The sequence below is a fragment of the Dreissena polymorpha genome, chromosome 5, assembly GCF_020536995.1.
Source record: "Dreissena polymorpha isolate Duluth1 chromosome 5, UMN_Dpol_1.0, whole genome shotgun sequence".
Lineage (NCBI taxonomy): Eukaryota > Metazoa > Mollusca > Bivalvia > Myida > Dreissenidae > Dreissena > Dreissena polymorpha.
The window spans coordinates 102,728,680-102,751,708 of record NC_068359.1 but is presented as its reverse complement, the minus strand read 5'-3'; the positions used below and the strand labels follow the sequence as shown (position 1 = coordinate 102,751,708).

Genomic DNA, 23,029 nt, shown 5'->3' with positions numbered 1-23,029 from the left:
ACAGTGTCTTGCTTGCTTATGAAAATGGTCTGGTGTTGGGAAAATGGGTCGTAATGGATTTAAGTAAATTGTCGCCTGTGATAAGCCTGTGGGGAGAAACTTTCTGCCTAAACTCGATTTTGGCTAAATTGATACTTACTTTGTACTAAATACCATGAAAACCCTCCCTGCACTGGCTTATCTTGGACATGAAAACCCTCCCTGCACTGGCTTATCTTGGCCATGAAAACCCTCCCTGCACTGGCTTATCTTGGGCATGAAAACCCTCCCTGCACTGGCTTATCTTGGACATGAAAACCCTCCCTGCACTGGCTTATCTTGGACATGAAAACCCTCCCTGCACTGGCTTATCTTGGACATGAAAACCCTCCCTGCACTGGCTTATCTTGGACATGAAAACCCTCCCTGCACTGGCTTATCTTGGCCATGAAAACCCTCCCTGCACTGGCTTATCTTGGACATGAAAACCCTCCCTGCACTGGCTTATCTTGGACATGAAAACCCTCCCTGCACTGGCTTATCTTGGCCATGAAAACCCTCCCTGCACTGGCTTATCTTGGACATGAAAACCCTCCCTGCACTGGCTTATCTTGGACATGAAAACCCTCCCTGCACTGGCTTATCTTGGACATGAAAACCCTCCCTGCACTGGCTTATCTTGGACATGAAAACCCTCCCTGCACTGGCTTATCTTGGACATGAAAACCCTCCCTGCACTGGCTTATCTTGGCCATGAAAACCCTCCATGCACTGGCTTATCTTGGACATGAAAACCCTCCCTGCACTGGCTTATCTTGGACATGAAAACCCTCCCTGCACTGGCTTATCTTGGACATGAAAACCCTCCCTGCACTGGCTTATCTTGGCCATGAAAACCCTCCCTGCACTGGCTTATCTTGGCCATGAAAACCCTCCCTGCACTGGCTTATCTTGGACATGAAAACCCTCCCTGCACTGGCTTATCTTGGACATGAAAACCCTCCCTGCACTGGCTTATCTTGGCCATGAAAACCCTCCCTGCACTGGCTTATCTTGGACATGAAAACCCTCCCTGCACTGGCTTATCTTGGACATGAAAACCCTCCCTGCACTGGCTTATCTTGGCCATGAAAACCCTCCCTGCACTGGCTTATCTTGGACATGAAAACCCGCCCTGCACTGGCTTATCTTGGACATGAAAACCCTCCCTGCACTGGCTTATCTTGGCCATGAAAACCCTCCATGCACTGGCTTATCTTGGACATGAAAACCCTCCCTGCACTGGCTTATCTTGGACATGAAAACCCTCCCTGCACTGGCTTATCTTGGCCATGAAAACCCTCCCTGCACTGGCTTATCTTGGACATGAAAACCCTCCCTGCACTGGCTTATCTTGGACATGAAAACCCTCCCTGCACTGGCTTATCTTGGCCATGAAAACCCTCCCTGCACTGGCTTATCTTGGCCATGAAAACCCTCCCTGCACTGGCTTATCTTGGCCATGAAAACCCTCCCTGCACTGGCTTATCTTGGACATGAAAACCCTCCCTGCACTGGCTTATCTTGGACCACACTATATGCACACACATTAAACCCGATTTTCCCAAAAAGGGGCTCATATGGAGCCCCATACTTGAAGGTGTGGAAGATACAAGTCTACCTGTTCTTATTTAGCATTTCACATTTAATTCAGGTTCTGCTTCTTAACCATTTCCCCCTCAGAAAGAAAGTGAAAATGGCTTGATGCAACCAGCTTAAGGCCAGAACAGCCCGTGAGTAACTTGAAGGCTGTTCAGGTTTCATGCTTTTTGCTGCCTAGCTAAGGGTTGGAAATGAAGCCTTTAGAAAAGAATCTTACAAGAAAGGTCTTCAGAGGGGTAAAGAGTTAAAGGGACCTTTTCACAGATTTTGGCACGTATGGAAGTTATTAAATGCTTAAAATTTATAAATGCAAACATGGGAACTAAATAGCTGCAGTAAAAAACAAATAATACAATTAGTTAAAGAAAATAAATAAACCTCAGAAGGACTCGAACCACTGACCCCTGGAGTAAGTCTAGCACATGCACCACTCGGCCATCCGTGCTCATACAGTGAGTGGTGTATTTTTAACTTCATATAAGCAATCCTCATGATGTCACAAATATAACAATAATAACAGAACTCTCCAAATTATTAAATAGTTTCACGTTTGTAACGCTTCATAATTTTTACTTTTTTAAATCGTAAAAAGATGCATATAATGGATATTTTAGAGCATGTTAAATGGTCAGTATTACAGTTTCCTTGCAAATATCACAACTACACTATGTACAACAAAAATGTGCAAATTTTGTCAATTTTGTCAATTTACCTTAACATGAAAAGGTCATTTTAAAGTGGGTTTATACCAGGCAATACATTTTTATTGTACTTTTTAAAACACCAACCAGAAGACCCAAAGGAGAAGAGGTTGACAATTAATAATTTTACTGTGATTCTATTCAAGGCATCACTTTGTATCTTTATTTACAGGTATTATCAGTTTGATGCTCATGTAATTCGAGAGATACTAGGAAAGAAGCTGTCCACTCGCCTCAGGAACAACTTGGACGAAGTTAGTGAGAAGACAAAGGTCCATCTACGCAGCTGTTGTAGACAGGTATTACCTCAAGATAAACCTTAATAATCCTGCTTTAAAAAAAGGGGGAATATATTCCATTGAACCTGTTGGATGATCCATGTGCCATTTCATTTCTGCATGATATATTAAAATCATGTTAACATATTATCATTTAAATCCATAGGCTATTTGCACTGGTTTTGATCAGATGTCAAGAAACTTCTGAAAATGTTTTTATGTCTCCCAGTCTATACTGAGGGACATATTGTTATTGCCTTGTCTGTTGGTTTGTTGTTTTGTTTGTTTGTGTCATTTGGCATGCATGTGTATCTCATGGAGCTGCACATTTTGAGTGGTGAAAGGTTAAGGTCATCCTTCAAGGTCAAATATATGGGGGGGACATAGTGTTTCACAAACACATCTTGTTTATTATAAAATGAAGGCGGAGGTTAATAACCAGTCGAATCCCATAAGGCTCAATTGAGTTATATAGTAAGGGCATGTACAGTGCTTAAAAACCATAACTCTTCAACACTAATTACTAGAATTATTGCCAATTGCTAATTGTTGTATATAATTCTCATGATGACTGCCACCCAACACTCATTTATATGTCCTGATGCATTTGTTAGGTGCATCCATGTATAGTGGACACATGTTTTTCTTTATTCTATTAGAGAGCTTTGTATGGATACAGTGTATTAAGTTTGACTCAAAAAGAGCAGGTTGTAGGGGTCTGAACTGTTCTTTGAATTTGTCTTAAAATATGGTTTATATATTGATTTTGTTAATGTAATGCTTTTAACTAGGATTAGGTAGACTAATAAACATGAATTCTTTATTTATGATTTAAAGTACTCAAGATTTTCCCACCAACTAACATGTATTGCATTTTTAGCATACATGGACGAACAAAAGACACTATGAAATATTCCAAAAAAATCAAAAGAAGATCCTATGTCAATTAAGATTTATTCTGGAAAAACTGTGCATAATGCATATGGGGAAAGTGTCAGAGCAGTCCATACAGGCTGATCAGGGATGACACTTTCTGACTAGACTACAGTTTATGTTTATAAGAGATTTCCTTTGACTTCTTTGCCATTTAAGTAAAAAGTGTCGTCCCTGATTAGCCACTGCAGTCTGATACTTTTTGGATATGAATAAAGCTCTGTTTTAACAAAATGCGACACAATTAATGCATACACTGTTTGTTGACTGTTTCAGTTTGACAATGTGAAGCGCGTGTTTAGACAGGTGGAGGAGAGACCAGGCTCCCTGGAGAAGAACATCATGTCCTGCTTCTGTCTCACATCTGATACACTGGCCAAGTATGCAGTTATGATAGCTCCTTGTAGAAAAATTGGCTCTGGAAAAAAAAGGTCTAAAGTGGGTCTTTTGCCTTAAGTTTTGTCCCAGATTAGCCTGAGCTTAATAGAAACATTTTTTTCTGCTTGTATGGAATGTTTGGTTAAAAGGAAGTCTCTTGTAAACAAAACACCAGTCTAGGTGGAATGTGTAGTCCTTGATTACCCTGTAAACAAAACACCAGTCTAGGTGGAATGTGTAGTCCTTGATTACCCTGTAAACAAAACACCAGTCTAGGTGGAATGTGTAGTCCTTGATTACCCTGTTCACAAAACACCAGTCTAGGTGGAATGTGTAGTCCTTGATTACCCTGTTCACAAAACACCAGTCTAGGTGGAATGTGTAGTCCTTGATTACCCAGTACACAAAACACCAGTCTAGGTGGAATGTGTAGTCCTTGATTACCCTGTTCACAAAACACCAGTCTAGGTGGAATGTGTAGTCCTTGATTACCCTGTAAACAAAACACCAGTTGAGGTGGAAGTTGTAGCTCTTGATTACCCTGTAAACAAAACACCAGTCTAGGTGGAATGTGTAGTCCTTGATTACCCTGTAAACAAAACACCAGTTGAGGTGGAAGTTGTAGCTCTTGATTACCCTGTAAACAAAACACCAGTCTAGGTGGAATGTGTAGTCCTTGATTACCCTGTAAACAAAACACCAGTCTAGGTGGAATGTGTAGTTCTTGATTACCCTATAAACAAAACACCAGTCTAGGTGGAATGTGTAGTCCTTGATTACCCTGTAAACAAAACACCAGTCTAGGTGGAATGTGTAGTCCTTGATTACCCTGTAAACAAAACACCAGTCTAGGTGGAAGTTGTAGCTCTTGATTACCCTGTAAACAAAACACCAGTCTTGGTGGAATGTGTAGTCCTTGATTACCCTGTAAACAAAACACCAGTCTTGGTGGAAGTTGTAGCTCTTGATTACCCTGTAAACAAAACACCAGTCTTGGTGGAATTTGTAGTCCTTGATTACCCTGTAAACAAAACACCAGTCTTGGTGGAATGTGTAGTCCTTGATTACCCTGTAAACAAAACACCAGTCTAGGTGGAATGTGTAGTCCTTGATTACCCTGTTCACAAAACACCAGTCTTGGTGGAATGTGTAGTCCTTGATTACCCTGTTCACAAAACACCAGTCTAGGTGGAATGTGTAGTCCTTGATTACCCTGTAAACAAAACACCAGTCTAGGTGGAATGTGTAGTCCTTGATTACCCTGTAAACAAAACACCAGTCTAGGTGGAATGTGTAGCTCTTGATTACCCTGTAAACAAAACACCAGTCTAGGTGGAATGTGTAGTCCTTGATTACCCTGTAAACAAAACACCAGTCTAGGTGGAATGTGTAGTCCTTGATTACCCTGTTAACAAAACACCATTCAAGGTGGAATGTGTAGTCCTTGATTACCCTGTAAACAAAACACCATTCTAGGTGGAATGTGTAGCTCTTGATTACCCTGTAAACAAAACACCAGTCTTGGTGGAATGTGTAGTCCTTGATTACCCTGTAAACAAAACACCAGTCGAGGTGGAAGTTGTAGCTCTTGATTACCCTGTAAACAAAACACCAGTCTAGGTGGAATGTGTAGTCCTTGATTACCCTGTAAACAAAACACCAGTCGAGGTGGAAGTTGTAGCTCTTGATTACCCTGTAAACAAAGCACCAGTCTAGGTGGAATGTGTAGTTCTTGATTACCCTGTAAACAAAACACCAGTCTAGGTGGAATGTGTAGTCCTTGATTACCCTGTAAACAAAACACCAGTTGAGGTGGAAGTTGTAGCTCTTGATTACCCTGTAAACAAAACACCAGTTGAGGTGGAAGTTGTAGCTCTTGATTACCCTGTAAACAAAATACCAGTCTAGGTGGAATGTGTAGTTCTTGATTACCCTGTTCACAAAACACCAGTCTAGGTGGAATGTGTAGTCCTTGATTACCCTGTAAACAAAACACCAGTCTAGGTGGAATGTGTAGCTCTTGATTACCCTGTAAACAAAACACCATTCGAGGTGGAAGTTGTAGCTCTTGATTACCCTGTAAACAAAACACCATTCGAGGTGGAAGTTGTAGCTCTTGATTACCCAGTACACAAAACACCAGTCTAGGTGGAATGTGTAGTCCTTGATTACCCTGTAAACAAAACACCAGTCGAGGTGGAATGTGTAGTTCTTGATTACCCTGTTCACAAAACACCAGTCTAGGTGGAATGTGTAGTCCTTGATTACCCTGTTCACAAAACACCAGTCTAGGTGGAATGTGTAGTCCTTGATTACCCTGTACACAAAACACCAGTCTAGGTGGAATGTGTAGTCCTTGATTACCCTGTACACAAAACACCAGTCTAGGTGGAATGTGTAGTCCTTGATTACCCTGTAAACAAAACACCAGTCTAGGTGGAATGTGTAGTCCTTGATTACCCTGTACACAAAACACCAGTCTAGGTGGAATGTGTAGTCCTTGATTACCCTGTTCACAAAACACCAGTCTAGGTGGAATGTGTAGTCCTTGATTACCCTGTACACAAAACACCAGTCTAGGTGGAATGTGTAGCTCTTGATTACCCTGTACACAAAACACCAGTCTAGGTGGAATGTGTAGCTCTTGATTACCCTGTAAACAAAACACCAGTCTAGGTGGAATGTGTAGTCCTTGATTACCCTGCGCGGACCGCACACTCTAATCTGGAACAACACTTAACACACATGAACTTAGCCCAGTGTTGCCAGAATGAGGCTTCTTTAATGGCAGGTAAAACACACCTGCCACTGTCAATCTTTTAATCTTTCACAGACTAAGGTAGTCTCGCATACTGCAAGTTAAAATTGGCAAAATGCAAATACAAATGTTAGTTTCTTTGGCATTCTTTTGTTAGAAAGAACTATTTTTTAACTGTTGATTACCAGTACAATGAACATTGGTCCAGCAACTGTTTTTTGTTTATGAATTAGAAAGTCATATTTTAAAATAAATATGCAACAAAAGTGGACATTTGATGCAAACATATTAATTGCCTCCTGAGCCAGAATGTTTAATGTTTAATATTATGTCATATGTTCAGATATTCATATGAAAATTGTAACACAATGTACCTTCTTTGTCATTGTATGCTATTTCTACTTGAAATTAGACCCTTTATTTGTTTTACTTTCAGAGCTTCAACATTTTATGTTTATTACTGTAAAATCATTATTTGTGGGACATAAATTTTGTTTGACTTCATAGGTTGTTCTGTCCACAAATTTAACACAAACACATCGGAAAACTACCACCAAAATTCATCTTTTTTCAAACCAGAAATACACAAATGTTCTTGTGCATGAAAAGCCATGTTTAAAAAAAACACAAACATTTTATGCTGATATCAATTATTTTACAGCATTTCTTTGACATGTCTCCTATCCATGTTTCTCAGGAAGTATGCAGCCATAGTGTTCATGGCCAACCACAGGTTTGAGACATGCAAGAAGCGTCTGGGTCACCTCACCTTTGAAGACTTCTTGTACTGTGCTGAACACATGATCACCAACTGGTCTTACAGTGCTGCAGGTACACTGTCTAGTGGACTATAGAGAATCAACTTTATGGGGTTAACACTTTCCCGCTCTGAAGCAAAGTGAAAATGGCTATATGTAACCAGCATAAAACCAGAACAGCCAGCAAATAACTCGCTGACTGTTCAGGTTTTATGCTGTATGATGCTCATCAGCTTTTTATGGTTGAAAATGAAGTATTTAGGACTTGAATCTAGTAGGAAAAGTCTTAAATTTGATTAGACTTTCTTATGGACTATTGAACTAAAATAAATTAAGTTTATGGGATCAACAGTCTGTAGATATCTATGGTAGTCTATTTGCCTCAAAAATTAATTTGATGGGGTCAATAGTGCTGCAGATATATTGCCTATTGGATTAGAAGGAGGCCGGGACAAGATGCCAATATGCTATGTTCACAAGCAAGATCATTTTAAGTAAACCCAGCTCAAGAAAACAGGCTTTTTGCATGTGAGTAAAGTGAGATGTTCTGCCTTAACAGGATTCTTGCTAAGTAGATACTAAATTTAATTAAAAAAAATACCATTACAGCCAAAAGTGTCGTCCCTGATAAGCTTGTGTAGACTGCACATATTAATCTAGACAGATACTAAACCTGTATGCATTAAGCCTTGTGGAAAGATACTTAACCTTTATGCATTAAGCCTTGTGTTGACTGCACAGATTAATCTATAAAGATACTAAACCTGTATGCATTAAGCCTTGTGTTGACTGAACAGATTAATCTAGAAAGATACTAAACCTGTATGCATTAAGCCTTGTGTAGACTGCACAGATTAATCTAGAAAGATACTAAACCTGTATGCATTAAGCCTTGTGTAGACTGCACATATTAATCTTAAAAAGATACTAAACCTGTATGCATTAAGCCTTGTGTAGACTGCACAGATTAATCTAAAAAAGATACTAAACCTGTATGCATTAAGCCTTGTGTAGACTGCACATATTAATCTAGAAAGATACTAAACCTGTATGCATTAAGCCTTGTGTAGACTGCACAGATTAATCTAGAAAGATACTAAACCTGTATGCATTAAGCCTTGTGTAGACTGCACAGATTAATCTAAAAAAGATACTAAACCTGTATGCATTAAGCCTTGTGTTGACTGCACAGATTAATCTAGAAAGATACTAAACCTGTATGCATTAAGCCTTGTGTAGACTGCACAGATTAATCTAGAAAGATACTAAACCTGTATGCATTAAGCCTTGTGTTGACTGCACAGATTAATCTAGAAAGATACTAAACCTGTATGCATTAAGCCTTGTGTAGACTGCACAGATTAATCTAAAAAAGATACTAAACCTGTATGCATTAAGCCTTGTGTTGACTGCACAGATTAATCTAGAAAGATACTAAACCTGTATGCATTAAGCCGTGGCGTCTCATCTGGATCCAAACTGTTTGCTATTCTGATAGTATTCTTTGAAAAAAATCGAAGAAAATGCTAATTTTAGAAATTCAGCAGACTACATTTAAGCAGATGACAAATTACCCAGCATGCAAAGGGTTAAGCCTTGTTTTCCCAGAGCATGGCTCAAGTATATAGGGTAGTGAAAATGTGATATAAGCAACTCTCCGTGCAGGGCTGCTAGCTGGTAGTAAAAATGTGCTATAAGCCACTCACCATGCAGGGCTGCTAGCTGGGGCAAGTAGTAAAAATGTGATATAAGCTACTCACCATGCAGGGCTGCTAGCTGGGGCAAGTAGTAAAAATGTGATATAAACTACTCACCATGCAGGGCTGCTAGCTGGGGCAAGTAGTAAAAATGTGATATAAGCCACTCACCATGCAGGGCTGCTAGCTGGGGCAAGTAGTAAAAATGTGATATAAGCTACTCACCATGCAGGGCTGCTAGCTGGGGCAAGTAGTAAAAATGTGATATAAGCTACCATGCAGGGCTGCTAGCTGGGGCAAGTAGTAAAAATGTGATATAAGCCACTCACCATGCAGGGCTGCTAGCTGGGGCAAGTAGTAAAAATGTGATATAAGCTACTCACCATGCAGGGCTGCTAGCTGGGGCAAGTAGTAAAAATGTGATATAAGCCACTCACCATGCAGGGCTGCTAGCTGGGGCAAGTAGTAAAAATGTGATGTAAGCTACTCACCATGCAGGGCTGCTAGCTGGGGCAAGTAGTAAAAATGTGATATAAGCCACTCACCATGCAGGGCTGCTAGCTGGGGCAAGTAGTAAAAATGTGATGTAAGCTACTCACCATACAGGGCTGCTAGCTGGGGCAAGTAGTAAAAATGTGATATAAGCTACTCACCATGCAGGGCTGCTAGCTGGGGCAAGTAGTAAAAATGTGATATAAGCTACTCACCATACAGGGCTGCTAGCTGGGGCAAGTAGTAAAAATGTGATAAGCTACTCACCATGCAGGGCTGCTAGCTGGGGCAAGTAGTAAAATGTGATATAAGCTACTCACCATGCAGGGCTGCTAGCTGGGGCAAGTAGTAAAAATGTGAAATAAGCCACTCACCATGCAGGGCTGCTAGCTGGGGCAAGTAGTAAAAATGTGATATAAGCCACTCACCATGCATGGCTGCTAGCTGGGGCAAGTAGTAAAAATGTGATATAAGCTACTCACCATGCAGGGCTGCTAGCTGGGGCAAGTAGTAAAAATGTGATATCAGCTACTCACCATGCAGGGCTGCTAGCTGGGGCAAGTAGTAAAAATGTGATATAAGCTACTCACCATGCAGGGCTGCTAGCTGGGGCAAGTAGTAAAAATGTGATATAAGCCACTCACCATGCAGGGCTGCTAGCTGGGGCAAGTAGTAAAAATGTGATATAAGCAACTCACCATGCAGGCTAGTAAAAATGTGATATAAGCAACTCACCATGCAGGCTTGTAAAAATGTGATATAAGCAACTCACCATGCAGGCTAGTAAAAATGTGATATAAGCCACTCACCATGCAGGGTAGTAAAAATGTGATATAAGCCACTCACCATGCAGGGCTGCTATTTAGGGTAGTAAAAATGTGATATAAGCCACTCACCATGCAGGGCTGCTAGCTGGGGCAAAATTAAGTGGTTGCCCCTTATTTCAGTTTTAATTATCAAGGACAATAACACATGTACATTGTATATAATTATTATATCTGTAAAAACTCTTCAGTCCAAATACATGTTATATGTAAAATGTTTACATTCAGTGGGAAAATAAACAGTGTATATGCAAATAAAACTCCTACGCATTGATATGCATCAGTTATTACAATGTTAAATCAATTTATGTATTGAAACAGTCTAATTAGCAGATCAAACCTGTGACTTATCTGAAAATGGGATTGCCAGATCTAGCGAGTATTTTGGAAACCATACCCAGCCAGAGCACAATAGTATTCGCCTATTGAAATGGAAAAGTGGAGTTTTTAACCACTGGTATTGTGTAGTAGCGACTAGTTCAGGGCAAATTAATTGAAATAAGGAGGAACGTCTTAATTACAATGAGCCTTTGGGAAAAACCAGACTTAATGCATGTGCGTTAATGTGGTCCAGATTAGCCTGTGCAATCAACACACCCAATCAGGGACAACACCTCCGCTTAAACTTTATTTTTTGTTAAGCAGTGATGTTCTTAACAATAAAAAGTCAATAAAAGCGGAAGTGTCCTCCCTGAATAAGTGGACTGTGTAGGCTAATCTTGGATGACACATTAGGCACAAACATTAAGTCTAGTGAGTGGACTGTGCAGGCTTATCTTGGATGACACATTAGGCACATACATTACGTCTAGTGAGCGGACTGTGCAGGCTAATCATTGATGACACATTAGGCACATACATTAAGTCTAGTGAGTAGACTGTGCAGGCTAATCTTGGATGACACATTAGGCACAAACATTAAGTCTAGTGAGTGGACTGTGCAGGCTTATCTTGGATGACACATTAGGCACATACATTACGTCTAGTGAGCGGACTGTGCAGGCTAATCTTGGATGACACATTAGGCACATACATTAAGTCTAGTGAGTGGACTGTGCAGGCTAATCTTAGATGACACATTAGGCACATACATTAAGTCTAGTGAGTGGACTGTGCAGGCTAATCTTGGATGACACATTAGGCACAAACATTAAGTCTAGTGAGTGGACTGTGCAGGCTAATCTTAGATGACACATTAGGCACATACATTAAGTCTAGTGAGCGGACTGTGCAGGCTAATCTTAGATGACACATTAGGCACATACATTAAGTCTAGTGAGTGGACTGTGCAGGCTAATCTTAGATGACACATTAGGCACATACATTAAGTCTAGTGAGTGGACTGTGCAGGCTAATCTTGGATGACACATTAGGCACATACATTAAGTCTAGTGAGTGGACTGTGCAGGCTAATCTTAGATGACACATTAGGCACAAACATTAAGTCTAGTGAGTGGACTGTGCAGGCTTATCTTAGATGACACATAAGGCACAAACATTAAGTCTAGTGAGCGGACTGTGCAGGCTTATCTTGGATGACACATTAGGCACAAACATTAAGTCTAGTGAGCGGACTGTGCAGGCTAATCTTGGATGACACATTAGGCACATACATTAAGTCTAGTGAGTGGACTGTGCAGGCTAATCTTGGATGACACATTAGGCACATACATTAAGTCTAGTGAGTGGACTGTGCAGGCTAATCTTAGATGACACATTAGGCACATACATTAAGTCTAGTGAGCGGACTGTGCAGGCTAATCTTAGATGACACATTAGGCACATACATTAAGTCTAGTGAGTAGACTGTGCAGGCTAATCTTGGATGACACATTAGGCACATACATTAAGTCTAGTGAGCGGACTGTGCAGGCTAATCTTGGATGACACATTAGGCACATACATTAAGTCTAGTGAGCGGACTGTGCAGGCTAATCTTGGATGACACATTAGGCACATACATTAAGTCTAGTGAGTGGACTGTGCAGGCTAATCTTGGATGACACATTAGGCACATACATTAAGTCTAGTGAGTGGACTGTGCAGGCTAATCTTGGATGACACATTAGGCACATACATTAAGTCTAGTGAGTGAACTGTGCAGGCTAATCTTAGATGACACATTAGGCACATACATTAAGTCTAGTGAGTAGACTGTGCAGGCTAATCTTGGATGACACATTAGGCACATACATTAAGTCTAGTGAGTAGACTGTGCAGGCTAATCTTGGATGACACATTAGGCACATACATTAAGTCTAGTGAGTGGACTGTGCAGGCTAATCTTAGATGACACATTAGGCACATACATTAAGTCTAGTGAGTGGACTGTGCAGGCTAATCTTGGATGACACATTAGGCACAAACATTAAGTCTAGTGAGCGGACTGTGCAGGCTAATCTTGGATGACACATTAGGCACAAACATTAAGTCTAGTGAGTAGACTGTGCAGGCTAATCTTAGATGACATATTAGGCACATACATTAAGTCTAGTGAGTGGACTGCTAGGCTAAACTTGGATGACACATTAGGCACAAACATTAAGTCTAGTGAGTGGACTGTGCAGGCTAATCTTGGATGACACATTAGGCACAAACATTAAGTCTAGTGAGTGGACTGTGCAGGCTAATCTTGGATGACACATTAGGCACATACTTTAAGTCTAGTGAGTGGACTGTGCAGGCTAATCTTAGATGACACATTAGGCACATACATTAAGTCTAGTGAGTGGACTGTGCAGGCTAATCTTAGATGACACATTAGGCACATACATTAAGTCTAGTGAGTAGACTGTGCAGGCTTATCTTGGATGACACATTAGGCACATACATTAAGTCTAGTGAGTGGACTGTGCAGGCTAATCTTGGATGACACATTAGGCACATACATTAAGTCTAGTGAGTAGACTGTGCAGGCTTATCTTGGATGACACATTAGGCACATACATTAAGTCTAGTGAGTGGACTGTGCAGGCTAATCTTGGATGACACATTAGGCACAAACATTAAGTCTAGTGAGTAGACTGTGCAGGCTAATCTTGGATGACACATTAGGCACAAACATTAAGTCTAGTGAGTGGACTGTGCAGGCTAATCTTGGATGACACATTAGGCACAAACATTAAGTCTAGTGAGTAGACTGTGCATGCTAATCTTAGATGACACATTAGGCACATACATTAAGTCTAGTGAGTGGACTGTGCAGGCTAATCTTAGATGACACATTAGGCACATACTTTAAGTCTAGTGAGTGGACTGTGCAGGCTAATCTTGGATGACACATTAGGCACATACATTAAGTCTAGTGAGTGGACTGTGCAGGCTAATCTTGGATGACACATTAGGCACATACATTAAGTCTAGTGAGTGGACTGTGCAGGCTAATCTTGGATGACACATTAGGCACAAACATTAAGTCTAGTGAGTAGACTGTGCAGGCTAATCTTGGATGACACATTAGGCACAAACATTAAGTCTAGTGAGTGGACTGTGCAGGCTAATCTTGGATGACACATTAGGCACAAACATTAAGTCTAGTGAGTAGACTGTGCAGGCTAATCTTAGATGACACATTAGGCACATACATTAAGTCTAGTGAGTGGACTGTGCAGGCTAATCTTAGATGACACATTAGGCACAAACATTAAGTCTAGTGAGTGGACTGTGCAGGCTTATCTTGGATGACACATTAGGCACATACATTACGTCTAGTGAGCGGACTGTGCAGGCTAATCATTGATGACACATTAGGCACATACATTAAGTCTAGTGAGTAGACTGTGCAGGCTAATCTTGGATGACACATTAGGCACAAACATTAAGTCTAGTGAGTGGACTGTGCAGGCTTATCTTGGATGACACATTAGGCACATACATTACGTCTAGTGAGCGGACTGTGCAGGCTAATCTTGGATGACACATTAGGCACATACATTAAGTCTAGTGAGTGGACTGTGCAGGCTAATCTTAGATGACACATTAGGCACAAACATTAAGTCTAGTGAGTGGACTGTGCAGGCTTATCTTAGATGACACATTAGGCACAAACATTAAGTCTAGTGAGCGGACTGTGCAGGCTTATCTTGGATGACACATTAGGCACAAACATTAAGTCTAGTGAGCGGACTGTGCAGGCTAATCTTGGATGACACATTAGGCACATACATTAAGTCTAGTGAGTGGACTGTGCAGGCTAATCTTGGATGACACATTAGGCACATACATTAAGTCTAGTGAGTGGACTGTGCAGGCTAATCTTAGATGACACATTAGGCACATACATTAAGTCTAGTGAGCGGACTGTGCAGTCTAATCTTAGATGACACATTAGGCACATACATTAAGTCTAGTGAGTAGACTGTGCAGGCTAATCTTGGATGACACATTAGGCACATACATTAAGTCTAGTGAGTAGACTGTGCAGGCTAATCTTGGATGACACATTAGGCACATACATTAAGTCTAGTGAGTAGACTGTGCAGGCTAATCTTGGATGACACATTAGGCACATACATTAAGTCTAGTGAGTGGACTGTGCAGGCTAATCTTAGATGACACATTAGGCACATACATTAAGTCTAGTGAGTGGACTGTGCAGGCTAATCTTAGATGACACATTAGGCACATACATTAAGTCTAGTGAGTGGACTGTGCAGGCTAATCTTAGATGACACATTAGGCACATACATTAAGTCTAGTGAGTGGACTGTGCAGGCTAATCTTGGATGACACATTAGGCACAAACATTAAGTCTAGTGAGCGGACTGTGCAGGCTAATCTTGGATGACACATTAGGCACAAACATTAAGTCTAGTGAGTAGACTGTGCAGGCTAATCTTAGATGACACATTAGGCACATACATTAAGTCTAGTGAGTGGACTGTGCAGGCTAATCTTAGATGACACATTAGGCACAAACATTAAGTCTAGTGAGTGGACTGTGCAGGCTTATCTTGGATGACACATTAGGCACATACATTACGTCTAGTGAGCGGACTGTGCAGGCTAATCATTGATGACACATTAGGCACATACATTAAGTCTAGTGAGTAGACTGTGCAGGCTAATCTTGGATGACACATTAGGCACAAACATTAAGTCTAGTGAGTGGACTGTGCAGGCTTATCTTGGATGACACATTAGGCACATACATTACGTCTAGTGAGCGGACTGTGCAGGCTAATCTTGGATGACACATTAGGCACATACATTAAGTCTAGTGAGTGGACTGTGCAGGCTAATCTTAGATGACACATTAGGCACAAACATTAAGTCTAGTGAGTGGACTGTGCAGGCTTATCTTAGATGACACATTAGGCACAAACATTAAGTCTAGTGAGCGGACTGTGCAGGCTTATCTTGGATGACACATTAGGCACAAACATTAAGTCTAGTGAGCGGACTGTGCAGGCTAATCTTGGATGACACATTAGGCACATACATTAAGTCTAGTGAGTGGACTGTGCAGGCTAATCTTGGATGACACATTAGGCACATACATTAAGTCTAGTGAGTGGACTGTGCAGGCTAATCTTAGATGACACATTAGGCACATACATTAAGTCTAGTGAGCGGACTGTGCAGTCTAATCTTAGATGACACATTAGGCACATACATTAAGTCTAGTGAGTAGACTGTGCAGGCTAATCTTGGATGACACATTAGGCACATACATTAAGTCTAGTGAGTAGACTGTGCAGGCTAATCTTGGATGACACATTAGGCACATACATTAAGTCTAGTGAGTAGACTGTGCAGGCTAATCTTGGATGACACATTAGGCACATACATTAAGTCTAGTGAGTGGACTGTGCAGGCTAATCTTAGATGACACATTAGGCACATACATTAAGTCTAGTGAGTGGACTGTGCAGGCTAATCTTAGATGACACATTAGGCACATACATTAAGTCTAGTGAGTGGACTGTGCAGGCTAATCTTAGATGACACATTAGGCACATACATTAAGTCTAGTGAGTGGACTGTGCAGGCTAATCTTGGATGACACATTAGGCACAAACATTAAGTCTAGTGAGCGGACTGTGCAGGCTAATCTTGGATGACACATTAGGCACAAACATTAAGTCTAGTGAGTAGACTGTGCAGGCTAATCTTAGATGACATATTAGGCACATACATTAAGTCTAGTGAGTGGACTGTGCAGGCTAATCTTAGATGACACATTAGGCACATACATTAAGTCTAGTGAGTGGACTGTGCAGGCTAATCTTGGATGACACATTAGGCACAAACATTAAGTCTAGTGAGTGGACTGTGCAGGCTAATCTTGGATGACACATTAGGCACATACATTAAGTCTAGTGAGTGGACTGTGCAGGCTAATCTTAGATGACACATTAGGCACATACATTAAGTCTAGTGAGTGGACTGTGCAGGCTAATCTTAGATGACACATTAGGCACATACATTAAGTCTAGTGAGTGGACTGTGCAGGCTAATCTTAGATGACACATTAGGCACATACATTAAGTCTAGTGAGTAGACTGTGCAGGCTAATCTTGGATGACACATTAGGCACATACATTAAGTCTAGTGAGTGGACTGTGCAGGCTAATCTTGGATGACACATTAGGCACATACATTAAGTCTAGTGAGTGGACTGTGCAGGCTAATCTTGGATGACACATTAGGCACATACATTAAGTCTAGTGAGTGGACTGTGCAGGCTAATCTTAGATGACACATTAGGCACATACATTAAGTCTAGTGAGTGGACTGTGCAGGCTAATCTTAGATGACACATTAGGCACATACATTAAGTCTAGTGAGTGGACTGTGCAGGCTAATCTTGGATGACACATTAGGCACATACATTAAGTCTAGTGAGTGGACTGTGCAGGCTAATCTTGGATGACACATTAGGCACATACATTAAGTCTAGTGAGTGGACTGTGCAGGCTAATCTTGGATGACACATTAGGCACATACATTAAGTCTAGTGAGTGGACTGTGCAGGCTAATCTTAGGATGACACATTAGGCACATACATTAAGTCTAGTGAGTGGACTGTGCAGGCTAATCTTAGGATGACACATTAGGCACATACATTAAGTCTAGTGAGTGGACTGTGCAGGCTAATCTTGGATGACACATTAGGCACATACATTAAGTCTAGTGAGTGGACTGTGCAGGCTAATCTTGGATGACACATTAGGCACATACATTAAGTCTAGTGAGTGGACTGTGCAGGCTAATCTTGGATGACACATTAGGCACATACATTAAGTCTAGTGAGTGGACTGTGCAGGCTAATCTTGATGACACATTAGGCACATACATTAAGTCTAGTGAGTGGACTGTGCAGGCTAATCTTAGATGACACATTAGGCACATACATTAAGTCTAGTGAGTGACTGTGCAGGCTAATCTTAGATGACACATTAGGCACATACATTAAGTCTAGTGAGTGGACTGTGCAGGCTAATCTTAGGATGACACATTAGGCACATACATTAAGTCTAGTGAGTGGACTGTGCAGGCTAATCTTGGATGACACATTAGGCACATACATTAAGTCTAGTGAGTGGACTGTGCAGGCTAATCTTGGATGACACATTAGGCACATACATTAAGTCTAGTGAGTAGACTGTGCAGGCTAATCTTGGATGACACATTAGGCACATACATTAAGTCTAGTGAGTGGACTGTGCAGGCTAATCTTGGATGACACATTAGGCACATACATTAAGTCTAGTGAGTGGACTGTGCAGGCTAATCTTGGATGACACATTAGGCACATACATTAAGTCTAGTGAGTGGACTGTGCAGGCTAATCTTGGATGACACATTAGGCACATACATTAAGTCTAGTGAGTGGACTGTGCAGGCTAATCTTAGATGACACATTAGGCACATACATTAAGTCTAGTGAGTGGACTGTGCAGGCTAATCTTGGATGACACATTAGGCACATACATTAAGTCTAGTGAGTGGACTGTGCAGGCTAATCTTGGATGACACATTAGGCACATACATTAAGTCTAGTGAGTGGACTGTGCAGGCTAATCTTGGATGACACATTAGGCACAAACATTAAGTCTAGTGAGTAGACTGTGCAGGCTAATCTTGGATGACACATTAGGCACAATACATTAAGTCTAGTGAGTGGACTGTGCAGGCTAATCTTGGATGACACATTAGGCACAAACATTAAGTCTAGTGAGTAGACTGTGCAGGCTAATCTTAGATGACACATTAGGCACATACATTAAGTCTAGTGAGTGGACTGTGCAGGCTAATCTTAGATGACACATTAGGCACATACATTAAGTCTAGTGAGTGGACTGTGCAGGCTTATCTTGGATGACACATTAGGCACATACATTAAGTCTAGTGAGCGGACTGTGCAGGCTAATCATTGATGACACATTAGGCACATACATTAAGTCTAGTGAGTAGACTGTGCAGGCTAATCTTGGATGACACATTAGGCACATACATTAAGTCTAGTGAGTGGACTGTGCAGGCTAATCTTGGATGACACATTAGGCACATACATTAAGTCTAGTGAGCGGACTGTGCAGGCTAATCTTGGATGACACATTAGGCACATACATTAAGTCTAGTGAGTGGACTGTGCAGGCTAATCTTGGATGACACATTAGGCACATACATTAAGTCTAGTGAGTAGACTGTGCAGGCTAATCTTAGATGACACATTAGGCACATACATTAAGTCTAGTGAGTGGACTGTGCAGGCTAATCTTGGATGACACATTAGGCACATACATTAAGTCTAGTGAGTGGACTGTGCAGGCTAATCTTGGATGACACATTAGGCACATACATTAAGTCTAGTGAGTGGACTGTGCAGGCTAATCTTGGATGACACATTAGGCACATACATTAAGTCTAGTGAGTGGACTGTGCAGGCTAATCTTGGATGACACATTAGGCACAAACATTAAGTCTAGTGAGTGGACTGTGCAGGCTTAATCTTAGATGACACATTAGGCACATACATTAAGTCTAGTGAGTGGACTGTGCAGGCTAATCTTAGATGACACATTAGGCACATACATTAAGTCTAGTGAGTGGACTGTGCAGGCTAATCTTGGATGACACATTAGGCACATACATTAAGTCTAGTGAGTGGACTGTGCAGGCTAATCTTGGATGACACATTAGGCACATACATTAAGTCTAGTGAGTGGACTGTGCAGGCTAATCTTGGATGACACATTAGGCACATACATTAAGTCTAGTGAGTGGACTGTGCAGGCTAATCTTGGATGACACATTAGGCACATACATTAAGTCTAGTGAGTGGACTGTGCAGGCTAATCTTGGATGACACATTAGGCACATACATTAAGTCTAGTGAGTGGACTGTGCAGGCTAATCTTGGATGACACATTAGGCACATACATTAAGTCTAGTGAGTAGACTGTGCAGGCTAATCTTGGATGACACATTAGGCACATACATTAAGTCTAGTGAGTGGACTGTGCAGGCTAATCTTGGATGACACATTAGGCACATACATTAAGTCTAGTGAGTGGACTGTGCAGGCTAATCTTGGATGACACATTAGGCACATACATTAAGTCTAGTGAGTGGACTGTGCAGGCTAATCTTAGATGACACATTAGGCACATACATTAAGTCTAGTGAGTGGACTGTGCAGGCTAATCTTGGATGACACATTAGGCACATACATTAAGTCTAGTGAGTGGACTGTGCAGGCTAATCTTGGATGACACATTAGGCACATACATTAAGTCTAGTGAGTAGACTGTGCAGGCTAATCTTAGATGACACATTAGGCACATACATTAAGTCTAGTGAGTGGACTGTGCAGGCTAATCTTGGATGACACATTAGGCACATACATTAAGTCTAGTGAGTGGACTGTGCAGGCTAATCTTAGGATGACACATTAGGCACATACATTAAGTCTAGTGAGTGGACTGTGCAGGCTAATCTTGGATGACACATTAGGCACATACATTAAGTCTAGTGAGTGGACTGTGCAGGCTAATCTTAGATGACACATTAGGCACATACATTAAGTCTAGTGAGTGGACTGTGCAGGCTAATCTTAGATGACACATTAGGCACATACATTAAGTCTAGTGAGTGGACTGTGCAGGCTAATCTTGGATGACACATTAGGCACATACATTAAGTCTAGTGAGTGGACTGTGCAGGCTAATCTTGGATGACACATTAGGCACATACATTAAGTCTAGTGAGTGGACTGTGCAGGCTAATCTTGGATGACACATTAGGCACATACATTAAGTCTAGTGAGTGGACTGTGCAGGCTAATCTTGGATGACACATTAGGCACATACATTAAGTCTAGTGAGTGGACTGTGCAGGCTATCTGGATGACACATTAGGCACATACATTAAGTCTAGTGAGTGGACTGTGCAGGCTAATCTTAGGATGACACATTAGGCACATACATTAAGTCTAGTGAGTGGACTGTGCAGGCTAATCTTAGGATGACACATTAGGCACATACATTAAGTCTAGTGAGTAGACTGTGCAGGCTAATCTTGGATGACACATTAGGCACATACATTAAGTCTAGTGAGTGGACTGTGCAGGCTAATCTTAGATGACACATTAGGCACATACATTAAGTCTAGTGAGTGGACTGTGCAGGCTAATCTTGGATGACACATTAGGCACATACATTAAGTCTAGTGAGTGGACTGTGCAGGCTAATCTTAGATGACACATTAGGCACATACATTAAGTCTAGTGAGTGGACTGTGCAGGCTAATCTTGGATGACACATTAGGCACATACATTAAGTCTAGTGAGTGACTGTGCAGGCTAATCTTAGGATGACACATTAGGCACATACATTAAGTCTAGTGAGTGGACTGTGCAGGCTAATCTTGGATGACACATTAGGCACATACATTAAGTCTAGTGAGTGGACTGTGCAGGCTAATCTTGGATGACACATTAGGCACATACATTAAGTCTAGTGAGTGGACTGTGCAGGCTAATCTTGGATGACACATAGGCACATACATTAAGTCTAGTGAGTGGACTGTGCAGGCTAATCTTGGATGACACATTAGGCACAACATTAAGTCTAGTGAGTAGGACTGTGCAGGCTAATCTGAGATGACACATTAGGCACATACATTAAGTCTAGTGAGTGGACTGTGCAGGCTAATCTTGGATGACACATTAGGCACATACATTAAGTCTAGTGAGTGGACTGTGCAGGCTAATCTTGGATGACACATTAGGCACATACATTAAGTCTAGTGAGTGGACTGTGCAGGCTAATCTTAGATGACACATTAGGCACATACATTAAGTCTAGTGAGTGGACTGTGCAGGCTAATCTTGGATGACACATTAGGCACATACATTAAGTCTAGTGAGTGGACTGTGCAGGCTAATCTTGGATGACACATTAGGCACATACATTAAGTCTAGTGAGTGGACTGTGCAGGCTAATCTTAGATGACACATTAGGCACATACATTAAGTCTAGTGAGTGGACTGTGCAGGCTAATCTTGGATGACACATTAGGCACATACATTAAGTCTAGTGAGTGGACTGTGCAGGCTAATCTTAGATGACACATTAGGCACATACATTAAGTCTAGTGAGTGGACTGTGCAGGCTAATCTTGGATGACACATTAGGCACATACATTAAGTCTAGTGAGTGGACTGTGCAGGCTAATCTTAGGATGACACATTAGGCACATACATTAAGTCTAGTGAGTGGACTGTGCAGGCTAATCTTAGATGACACATTAGGCACATACATTAAGTCTAGTGAGTGGACTGTGCAGGCTAATCTTGGATGACACATTAGGCACATACATTAAGTCTAGTGAGTGGACTGTGCAGGCTAATCTTAGATGACACATTAGGCACATACATTAAGTCTAGTGAGTGGACTGTGCAGGCTAATCTTAGATGACACATTAGGCACATACATTAAGTCTAGTGAGTGGACTGTGCAGGCTAATCTTGGATGACACATTAGGCACATACATTAAGTCTAGTGAGTGGACTGTGCAGGCTAATCTTAGATGACACATTAGGCACATACATTAAGTCTAGTGAGTGGACTGTGCAGGCTAATCTTGGATGACACATTAGGCACATACATTAAGTCTAGTGAGTGGACTGTGCAGGCTAATCTTGGATGACACATTAGGCACATACATTAAGTCTAGTGAGTGGACTGTGCAGGCTAATCTTAGATGACACATTAGGCACATACATTAAGTCTAGTGAGTGGACTGTGCAGGCTAATCTTAGATGACACATTAGGCACATACATTAAGTCTAGTGAGTGGACTGTGCAGGCTAATCTTGGATGACACATTAGGCACATACATTAAGTCTAGTGAGTGGACTGTGCAGGCTAATCTTGGATGACACATTAGGCACATACATTAAGTCTAGTGAGTGGACTGTGCAGGCTAATCTTGGATGACACATTAGGCACATACATTAAGTCTAGTGAGTGGACTGTGCAGGCTAATCTTGGATGACACATTAGGCACAATACATTAAGTCTAGTGAGGGACTGTGCAGGCTAATCTTGGATGACACATTAGGCACATACATTAAGTCTAGT

At 41.4% G+C, this 23,029-nt stretch overlaps 1 protein-coding gene across 3 annotated transcripts in view; it reads left to right on the top strand.

Annotated features, from left to right (window-relative positions):
- Positions 1 to 23,029, top strand: part of LOC127832654 (acidic fibroblast growth factor intracellular-binding protein-like) — a 57,523-nt gene that overhangs the window by 5,308 nt on the left and 29,186 nt on the right. For all 3 annotated transcript variants that reach the window (XM_052358265.1, XM_052358267.1, XM_052358266.1), the window contains exons 4-6: positions 2,494 to 2,620; positions 3,809 to 3,912; positions 7,366 to 7,499. In XM_052358265.1, the coding sequence (XP_052214225.1) occupies positions 2,494 to 2,620; positions 3,809 to 3,912; positions 7,366 to 7,499 (365 nt within the window). The remainder of the gene's footprint in view (positions 1 to 2,493; positions 2,621 to 3,808; positions 3,913 to 7,365; positions 7,500 to 23,029) is intronic.